The sequence below is a fragment of the Trachemys scripta genome, chromosome 4 (assembly GCF_013100865.1).
Source record: "Trachemys scripta elegans isolate TJP31775 chromosome 4, CAS_Tse_1.0, whole genome shotgun sequence".
Lineage (NCBI taxonomy): Eukaryota > Metazoa > Chordata > Testudines > Emydidae > Trachemys > Trachemys scripta.
Genome location: NC_048301.1, coordinates 133,460,767 through 133,471,105, shown reverse-complemented (window position 1 = coordinate 133,471,105; position 10,339 = coordinate 133,460,767). Strand labels below are relative to the sequence as shown.

The 10,339-nt window shown below is 59.2% G+C and overlaps 2 protein-coding genes across 2 annotated transcripts; both read right to left on the bottom strand.

Annotated features, from left to right (window-relative positions):
• Positions 1 to 290: 290 nt before the first annotated feature.
• On the bottom strand, positions 291 to 6,635 carry LOC117875979 (fascin-like). Its single transcript, XM_034767628.1, has 6 exons — positions 4,460 to 6,635; positions 3,747 to 4,028; positions 2,620 to 2,738; positions 1,899 to 2,055; positions 1,116 to 1,289; positions 291 to 529 (listed from the first exon to the last, which is right to left on the bottom strand). Exons 1-6 carry the CDS (start codon positions 5,280 to 5,282, stop codon positions 330 to 332), a joined length of 1,755 nt encoding a protein of 584 aa, XP_034623519.1. The 5' UTR covers positions 5,283 to 6,635; the 3' UTR covers positions 291 to 329.
• LOC117875984 (fascin-like) lies at positions 6,178 to 6,651 on the bottom strand. The gene has a single exon (XM_034767639.1). It carries the CDS (start codon positions 6,630 to 6,632, stop codon positions 6,201 to 6,203), a length of 432 nt encoding a protein of 143 aa, XP_034623530.1. The 5' UTR covers positions 6,633 to 6,651; the 3' UTR covers positions 6,178 to 6,200.
• Positions 6,652 to 10,339: the final 3,688 nt, after the last annotated feature.

The window sequence follows — 10,339 nt, the reverse complement described above, 5'->3', positions numbered from 1 at the left end:
CCTGGGCCACTAGGGGGCAGCCTGCTCCCACTTCAGGACACATGAATGCTCCCTGCGCCACAGAGCACTGCTCTGGCTGGGAGAAGCCCCATCAATTCGCCTCCCCCGACCCACATCTCCCAACAGCTGGCTCCAGGTGGCAGGCCAGGCCCATGCCAGCCTGCACTGTCTGCCCCAGCCTGGACCCACTCTCCAGGCAGCAGGAGGGATACTGATAGTGAGGCAAGATGGGCAATGACCGGGTGGCAGCAGGAGGGGAGGGGGTCCCAGCAATAGGCTGGCAGCGCTTGGACAGTGGAAGAGAAGTTTATTTCAGGGGCTAGAGACCCTTAGTAGTGAAAGGGTGTGGCAGAGGCTGCGTCTGAGGCCCCTGCCCACAGGCGGCCCCCCGCCTCCGCCACCAGGTACTTGCTGTTGGGAGCCTTCAGCACAAGGCAGCTGGAGGAGACGAACTGGAGGGTGAAGTTGCTGGGGTGGTCTCCATTCGCCATGACCAGCCCGTCCTTATCCAGGCTCCAGTACTTGTTGGCTGTGGGCCAAAGGGAGCAGTTAGGGCTGGGTGACATGGATCATGGCAGAGGGGGCGGCCAGAGTGAAAGGGCACACTTGTAACCTAGGGGAGGTGCTGCCGCAGGATGTTATGGGTGGAAGCACTCCAGGAGATGCACACCAGAGCCTTGCTGCAGAGCGGACACTAGGTGGGGCCAGCATGGACTCTGCTCCTAGGAGGATTATGGGAGGGGCAGAGGGCGCTTCCCCCTTGCCTCTGAAGTGCTGGCTACTGCAAATTGATGGGAAGGGGAGGAGCTGGGGGCCTTCAGCAGTTCATTGACTGACCCCCCAGTGATGGAAGAGGGCATTTCCAGCCTGGGCAGAGGAACCCTGGGCAACCCCTCTTCCTAAGACATGGCCAAGGGCCCCTCCCCCCACTTCCAGTCGGGTTCCCCTAGCACCCCCATCCCCAGGGATACTCCAGTGCCTGGCACACCCTCATCACCCTGCACACCCACACTCCAGCCCCTGGCACAGATCCTCAGTCCCCTCCCCATGCCTGGTACTCCCCAGCCCCCTGGCGTCTCCATGCCCCAGACCCTGGCAGGAACCCCGTGCCGCACCGACTCTGAAGTGGCAGAAGCCGTCCTCGCCGAGTGTCAGGGCACTGGCATCGTAGGCTGGCCGGTTTCCGTCCAGGCGCTGCGTCCCGGGGAACAGCCCCACGAAGCCCGCCTCGCTCTGCAGGATCAGCAGGGGCCGGTTCACCAGCAGCAGCAGGAACTCCTCCCCCTTGCCTGAGGGCACAGATCCCCGCAGGCAGCGTTAGCTCCAGCTGGCCCCACACGGGGCACAGGATGGAGGCTACCAGGCCTGCAGAGGCGCTGTGTGGAGGCAGACAGGGCCAAAGCTCTGTCAAGTCAGGTCAGGAGGGGCTGCTGCTGAGAACCATCCCTTCAGTATATGGGGCAGGCCAGGGCCCACTCCCCCGGGGATGGGGGAAATAGGGGTGACGCTCTAGAGCAGGGCCCTGGACCCCCTCTGCCCCACCCCTCCAGGGCAGGGATCGAGCAGAGAGGCCAAAGCTGCTGTGTGCCCAAAATCACCATCGCTGCTGAAGAGCAAGCCCTGGAAACGGACACTCTCCTTGCAGGGCAGTCCTGGCCCCTGCCCCAGGGCCTCATTCCAAGACCAGGGCGGACCCTGGCTGCAACCAAGGGGGGCAGTTAGTGCCAGTGATCTGGGCAGAGACGTCACGTGAGCCCCACAACAGCCACTGCATGGGAGGGATTTATCAGCGCCGCCCCGGGGCTGGATGGGAAGCGTGGGGCACTGAGGTGAAGGGCCTCTATCGCATTGCCAACCCCCCTCCCCAATTAGGGGTATCGGCTGTGTCCTGCCCCTACCTGCCGCCTCGGGCACCAGCAGCAGCTGCCCATTGGGCCTGGTGGCCATGTGTCTGCCGTCAGCCATTCGCAGGGTCACCCTCTGCTCCCGGTACTGGAGTGAGAACCAGACCCCCTTGTCTTGGGTGCTGGTGCTCACCACAGAATCCTTGGGGCCCTGCAAGGAGGCAGCATTAGGGGGCGGGGACAGGTGCTCAGCCCTCATGTTCCCCCTTTGGGGGGGGATCAGGAGCTGCTCCCGTTCCCAGTTGGGGTCTAGCCACAGGCCCGGTCCTTGGAGCCATGTTCCCCTGCCACAACCTAACACCTCCCTAAGAGAGGGGCGAACATGGCTCTGGGGCAGGGCTAAGGAAGGCACCAGCTGGGCACAGGGCTGGGCAGAGGAGGGACAGAGGGACTGAGATTCAAAGCTCTCCTACCCAGGCCCCGGAGCTAGGGGGTTTAACCCCTAACTTGCTGGCACCCTCTGAATAGGCCACTCCTGGAACGGGGCACACTCTAGCAGCTGGGATTGGATAGCAGGGCAGGGGAGAGCCAGGGCCAGCCTTCCCTGTGCTGGCAGTTGCCTACATCCCTGTCCCAGCGATGTGTTCGCCCCCTGCTGGTAGATCGCCAGAGCTGCACTGCGGCAGGCAGCATGCTGCAGGCCAAAGCCGGTGGTTCTGTCGATCTCCCCCCATCGGGGGATCTGTGCCAATCCCCTGGCTCCGGCCACACTCACCACAGCGAGATAGGTGCCGGAAGAGCTGCGAAAGCAGGCCTGCTTAGTGACATCGTTCAGCAGCAGCTGGAAAATCTCCGTGTTGCCGACGGACATGGCATTGGCATAGATGTCAGCCCCTGTGGGCAGCAAGAGACACATAGTAAAAAGGCTGGCAGTGTGGTGCCAGCCTGGAGAGTCAATAATGCCCTCCCCCATGGCCCAGAAGGGCCGGTATGTGTATCACTGCTGCCCTCTGCTGGCTGCAGCTGGACCTACTCCAGTCACAGCAACTTCCATCCACCACAGCAGATGGGGACACAGCCCTGTGAAGAGATCCCAAGGGCTAACTAGGACCCTGTGGCTGCCCACATAATGCAGAGCCCCCTTGAAAATATGAATGGAGGGTAATTAACAATGGGATACCTGCCTGAGGCTGTAGGCAGACAGCCTGAAACAACAGCTAGGAAAGGAAGTGCCGGCTGATCCGGCAGCTCTATGGACTGTTAAGCATGAAACCTACTGACTATCTGTCAATGCCAAACCCCATGGGCCATGTTCAACATGTGGGGGTAGCCCAGTATACAATGCTTTACACAAAATAAACAGCACAGTGCAGATTTCCATATTCCACTGGGTGCAATATTGCAAACGACTTGTATCTTTCTCAGAGACCACCGGATTTTGCTGCAGAATTCAGATCACGCCGTAGTTTAATACAGATAACAACAATAGGGGCCTGAACCAAGATCAGGCCCCATTGTGCTAGGGGCTGTATAGACACAGTGACAGTCCCTGCCCTACAGATCTGACTGTTTCACTACACAAACAGGGGAGAAAGGAAGGAACGTTTTGCACATAGGGAACAGAGGCCTAGAGAGATGCAGTGATTTGAGCTAGGTCCCGCAGGGAGCCGGGAAATGAACCCAGATCCAGTCCCAGTCCAGTGCTGCAACCACTAGGCCTTCTATGTGCAGAGTGCCCCAGAATACATGGGGCCTGGCTGCCAGGTCTGCTCCTGCTGCAGCACGTGCTGCCCGTCTGGAGAGCAGCCCAGGGCGGGGGGGGGGGGGCGAGTTGGAGTGGGAATAGCAGCAGCCAGCAGGGCAAGTGGTGCAGCACCGGGTTCCCCACCCTGCCCCGCTCACCTGGCCTGCAGCAGACAAAGCGGCCCCCGGCAAAGGTGCGCAGCGAGACCTGTGCAGCACTGGGCTCCAGAGCAAAGAGCTCGTCGCGCCCCGGCTTGTCCGTCTTGAAGGTCTTGACGATGCCCTCGCGCCCAGTCAGGTACCTGCCATCCGCGTCCCGCAGGGCCAGCAGGCTACCCCGCAGCTCCAGGGAGTAGAGCGTCTGAGGGGACAGCTCGGCCTGTAGTGAGCCGTCGGCAGCCAGGAGGCTCCCAGCCCCGCTCCGCAGCCCGTACTTCTTCTCTAGAGACGGGGCAGGGAGGCAACATTAGAGAGAGAGTCATCCTGGCACCGGGGCACCATGGCCCAGTGCTGCTGGCCTAACAGCCCTCCCAGCTGTACAGGATCCGAGCCACTGGCAATCCCAGTGATGCTGCAGGCCTGTGGGACACATGCAATGGGCGAGCATGCACCCCACCTCATCTACACGTATATTTCCTATCCCACCTCAGTGCCCTGGCCTCCCACATCCTTCCTTGCACCCTCAGATCCTTCCCCACCCACCCCAGCGCCCAATACCCCCTCCCCTGCTCACATCTTCCCCCTTCCCTCAGATCTGCTCCCACATGGCACCCCCCTAGTCCCCCACCCCCTTACTCTCCAGTACCTCCCCTCAGCTCCCCTCACCCCAGCAGGGCAGAGCACCCCTGAGGAAGCGGGGAGGGGCTGCCCACCTTTGAGGTCAAAGTGGAGGGTGATGACAGCCTCAGGCCCCCAGGGCAGATCGCGGTCGCAGCGCATGTGCCCGGTCTGCTGGTCGCAGCGCATGTAGCGCTGCTTGCCGGGGTTCAGCATGTGCCCGTTGGGGTGCTGGGCCAGGTGCAGGCTCCACTTCTCGCCCTCACTCACGGTCTGGGCAAAGCAGGTGACGTTGTCCTCGGCCCCGCCCAGGTAGCGCTGGGAGAGCTCGCACTGCAGGGACACCTGCCGGGAGGGGCAGCTCGTCAGTGCCAGGGCAGGGTGGGTACAGACGTGTCTTCCCTGTGGGCAAAGCACATACCCAAGCAAGGAGGGGCCGGTGCCAGCATGGCTCGGGGGGCAGTGCTGGCTCCTCCAGTGCAGACCCCAGCACAGGAATCGAGGGCCCCGGTTTGCGTGTGGGAGCCTGGGGGAAGCCACAGGAAGATGTGGGTGTGTTGGTACATGGAGGAGAGAAGCCGGCACTGTCACATGAGGCACGCTCAGCAGCCAGAGGGGCTGGGCTGGCTGGAAGAGGGTCCAGGAGAGGGGTACGTAGACCTCTCCCACCTGGGTTGCAGTGCAGCAAGGGAGCCCCAGTGGCACCCACATCCTTACCTTCTGTGGGACCAGGGACCTGCAGGATCCCCCATTTCCTTGGTAAAGTGGAGGTGGGAAATCCTCAGGGCTCGTATGTCTGAGGAGAGGATGTTCGGGCCTTAGAGCACAGGAGTGCCCCCAGCTGGGTCCGTGCTGACACGTGAGCTTTGACAGCTCGTCTTCTGCCTGCTCTTCAGCCCCTGGTTCCGTCCGACCCATGGGCAGGACCCGCTTGACCACAAGACCCCTGAGCAATCATGCCCCTGGCTCTGCTTCAGCCCACATCCAAAGTGACTCAGTCAGTCTCAGCTCAGGGGCTCCACCCACTCCTCATGCTGGCCAGGTGGCTTGTTTGGAGGCTCCCAGCCATGGCATCTGAGACATGGGCACCTGCGCCACCAGGTTGCGATGCCTACAACTTATCTGCCCCAGACCCCTCAGCAGCCGGCCCGCGGGAAGGCTTTTGGTCACTACCAGCTCCAGCCAGACTCCAGTCACTGGCCTGGAGGCAAAAAGTGCCTCCCCATCCCTGGAGCTTACAGTGGGACCCAGTGCCCTAAAAGCGGGCCCCGAGCCAACCGGCCCTCAGGGAGCACCCAGTCACCTCCAGCCAGTGACACAGCGACTGTGCCCACAGAAGGGGGATTTCTTGGGGGCTGTGTGGCCCCTGGTGGCTCCTGGGTAGAGGATCTGAGCAGGCATAGGACAAACTTCCTTCCCAACACACAAATCAGGGGGGATAGAGGAACTGAGATGAGCCCACCCATCCTGTGTTGTAGAGACCACTAATGGTGGGCTGAGGCCATGGTCACTCTCCAATATAGTGCGGTGCCCCTAAGGCCTTGGCCACAGCAGAGAGGTCGCTTGGTGGGAGAGCTAATTCTGACTTGACATGGCACCCGAGCTCATCTGCACTTCCCCATGCCCCGGCTCAGTGCAAGGACCCCCACTGATCTGTGGGAAGCCCCTTCGCCAGCTGAGCCCTAGCCAGCTTTGCTCCTCCCCCAGTTGTCAGGTCCCCCTAGCCGGGGTGCTGGGAGATTGCCCATAGGGAGGGCAGGGGGCTGCGGGCTCTACCATCAGATGGGCTGATATGGCAGCAGTATGTGGGTGCTAGGTGCTGGGGCAGGTGGGGGCTCACACCTTGCCCTCAGGTGCTGCTGCAGTAGGAGGGGGGCCCGGGGTCAGTGGAGCTGGTGCCTGGGGTGGGGGGCAATGGAGAGTTCGGGGTGGGTGGAGTTTGCACACCTTGCCATCTGGGTACTGCCGCAGCAGGAAGAGGGCACCTGGGCCCGGGCTCTCCTGGTCACAGGTGACTTTGCCATTGGGATCGGCCGCCAGGAAGCGCTGCAGCCAGCTGAGCAGATGCAGTCTCTGCCCGCTCTCCTCAGCCTGCCCGGCCGCTCCGGCTCCCTGTGAGGGCACGAAGCGGAGCATCCAGACCTGGCGGAGCCGCAGCACCAAGCCCGTGGCCACCACCTGGAAGCGGAAGGGCTCGGCGCTCAGGTACCGGTTGGCGGCATTGATAAGGCCACAGGGCAGCGAGGGGGGTACAGTGGAGTCAGCCATGGGGCTCTGATCACTCCCACTCGTCCCACCTGGGCTGCTATATGGCACTGGGACTGCTCAGACACGCCCACAACAATGGGCACCAGGCAACTGGGCAGTCACTGCATAGGCCCCACCCCACAGCACTAGCTCCGCCCACTCCACAGCTCCACCCCCACACATCTAGCTCCACTTACACCCTGGCTCCACCCCCACCTTATGAGCCACTCAGGCGCTCATGGCTTCACCCCCAACATGGACACGTCACTAACGGAGCAGCATCCACAATGGAGGGGCCATAGCTGTGCTCCATCCCTACAACCTAGGAGGATGTTACACTTGCTGGTAAGGGCTTTGCCCCCAGCCCTCTCAGGGACCACAGCCCAACCCCCACCCTGCCTTAGGAGCAGAACCCCTCCCTCAGGCCCTCCAGCTGCAGCCTTTGACCCCAACCCCAAGCGCTGCTAGGCTAAGCTGGTGGCAGGTAAGGACACCCTGCCCCAGGCCCCTGGGGGAGGGAACAGAAGACAGTGAAGCCATTGAGAATGAGAGTGCACATGCCACCCCAGGGCAAGCGCATCAGCCAGCTCCCCTCTTCCTGCAGGTTCCAGAACATCTCTGTGACAGCCCTGATTACTGGGGGGATGGAAAGCTGGAGGGCCAATAGCTGACATCAGAGCCATGGCATCTCATGGCCCCACAGAAGTGCTGGAAGAGTACAAGATTGAGCCTTGCAAGACTTCACAAGGGAGGGCCTTAGAGTACCAGCCGCAGCTGCCCATCCTCCTGCGATCCCCAGAATGACCAGAGTCAGTTCACGCTGCCCCAGCCACTCTGGCCTGGGCTCGCAGGCAGGACTTCACACTCATCAGGGTGAAAGGCTGCAGACTGAGCAGTGTGAGTACAGACACCTGACCTCTGGCCACAGCCTAAAGCTCAGTGCTACCACAGCTGGTCTGAAGGGCACAAGGCTAGGGGATGCAGTCTCATTGCCACTGGCACTTCAGCCATACCTGGGAAAGAGAGGCCTGAAAGGGCAGCGGCTTACAAGACTGGCACCCAGGGCCGAAGAGAGGGGGGGAAGCTGGTACAAATTACTGGGGCCCGATGGTCCAGAAGGGGGCTCAGCTTGCACTCCCTCTTGTTGGCCCTGTTTAGCTGGTCCACCCTTGCTGGGGAGCCCGAAAAATTTTTTTCACCAGGGCCCGAACCCGCTCTCGGCAGCCCTGCTGGCACCATGCAGGGCTGCTTTCTTGATTGCTGCCTGAAGGATGCCTCAAAGAGACAGGCAGGCTGTTTCTCTGCAGGAGCCACCAGTTAGCCCTCATCATCCCTGGTGGGACCCATTTCACATGTGACCTGAATGTCCCTCAGCTTCCCAGGACCTCAGTGATTGGTCCAAACTCAAAGAAGGTATTGTACCCTAGGGCCCAGCACACAACATCCCAGGGGCCCTCACACTGGGGCCAGACGGAGCAGCCCTGCATCTGTCTTGTTACATGTGCTCCGATCTACCAGCTCAGAAGGGCTCTGGCTTTTTCTCAGCAGGGTGGCAGAGGATTCGCATTCAGTTTCTACCTATCACGCTGGGGGGCTCTCACTGGACTTCATATGTAGCTAGTCAATGGAGGTGCAAAAATCACAGCTAGGCAGGGCAACTGACTCCTATCATAGCATATACTTCCCTCCTTGCCTCTTCCTCCCTCAAATCCTGCTGAGGGCCACAGCTCCTTCAGCATGGGGAAGGGAATCGCCCCCACCAATAGAGTCATTGAGTCAGAGTTCAAGGCCAGAAGGGGCCACCAGATCATCAAGCCTGACCTGAATGCTCCAGGCCATCACCACCAGCCTAACTGGATGTGCTCCATTCTCTCCTTCCCCACTAGTTTGGGTCTCCCTCCCTCCTCACACATACACCAAGAACTAGTTCATAACTGACACCAAGTCCCAACCCCTTGCGCAGGGCTGCCAGAAGCCTGCATTTGCCAAGTGTCTTCCTTTTACAAGGAACCACCCCAGAAATTCAACTTGGAAGGGGCCAATCAGGTCCCACTTAGTCCATCAGGATTGGTCCCAACAGGACATCATCTAGGAATTTGTCCCTAGTCTAATTTTAGGTGTCTTCAGTGGTGGGGTTTCCCCCACTTCTCCTGGGAGATTGTTCTGCAGATCTCACCTCTGTGTGGTCCTCTCCATAGGGAAGTCTGCAACTAGCCTTCTGCCATACCTCACTTGAGAGCTACCTCCAGCTCTGTCTTCCAAATAAATCCGTTAGTCTTTAAGGTGCCACCAGACTCCTTGTTGTTTCTCCAGCTCTGTCAACACTCCTCCAATCCACCCTACAGCTCATGTTAGCTGCTTTAGCCAGAGAGCTGCCTCAGGGAGGGATCAGAAGAGACGTTCTTGAGGGAGAAGAGTTTCGAGGAGACTCAAAAGGACTTTTAGGTTACCTGATATTTTGCATGGCCCTTCTAAACTTGATGAGGTCTCTTGCACCCATTGTAACAGCAGGGTTCCAGCCCGAGCCAAAGGCTCTGAGCAACAGCCAGAAGAGGGAGGATTTTGACTAGGACCAGGCGTGGCAGAGATGTAGGAAATCTGTATGCGGTTTCGAATGGCGCAGGCCGCGCCTATGAACTCCACAGCAGTCACAGCCCCGGGAGGGAAGGGGGGGACCTCTGCTCCCATCGGCCGCAATTCCATCTACAGAAACTTCCACACATTATAAAAAGCCGTCGCCAAAAAAGTAATCTCCCAACCAAAAAACCCCCCAGTAAGGTTGTAAAGGAACCATGCAGCTGCCCTCTGGCAATGAAATCATTAAGCACTTGAAAACCAGGAAATATGGAGATAGGTTTAAAAAGCACAATTTTAGAACACTGTAGTTCAAAGAAACAGAAACACTGCCAACCCCCATGCTGGCAGTATGAAACAAAACCGCCACATTACCCTACACATGATCATCCAATATCCTGTCCTCATCCACCAAAAAGAGCTCTGCCCCAGTCACCCTCCCAAAGAGACCCAAGCGCCCCCCCCACCAACAATCCAGATCCAAGCCAAGGCCAACTTTCCCTACATTCATCATGGACATACAGGCCACCTTCCCTTGATACAGGGGGCTAGACCATCAACAGAAGTCTGTATTACTGTAATGCGAACACTGAACAGAGAAAACAGCTGACAGTGGGTAGGTGGCCAGGGGAGGGTAACGGAAGGCAAGGGGGGCCATTTGCATTGACATGTACACCTCAGTGATTATTTCCAGACTCCGGCATTTAGGGTTTCATTCTAAACCTCTGACTTTCCTACTTCTGATTATTTTAACCTTAACTCAGGCCTACCCAGAATGGCGCGGTTTCCACCCGCTCAAAAGCGCCATGACATTCAGATCCTCTTGGATAGCAAGGACTGACATACAGCCTGAACCGGTCTGCTGGAGAGCACTCATAACTTTGCCTCTGTCTCTTTTGAAGAGTGAATCTCAAAGCATCCCACAGGCACTGATCTGACCTCCTGGGGTGGGGGGCAGCATTCCCTACACTTCACAGGGCATGGGACTGGCCTGCTGAGGTCAATGGGGCTGCCTAAGGGTAGTGCTGGAAGGTGGTGTTTTTAAAGTGCTACAGCCCTGAATGCTGTCTTGGCTGAGAGGCAGAGATCCACAACTCCCAAACACTGCTGCTAGTGAACGGTGTGCCCTTAAAGGGTCAGAAACCCATGAAATC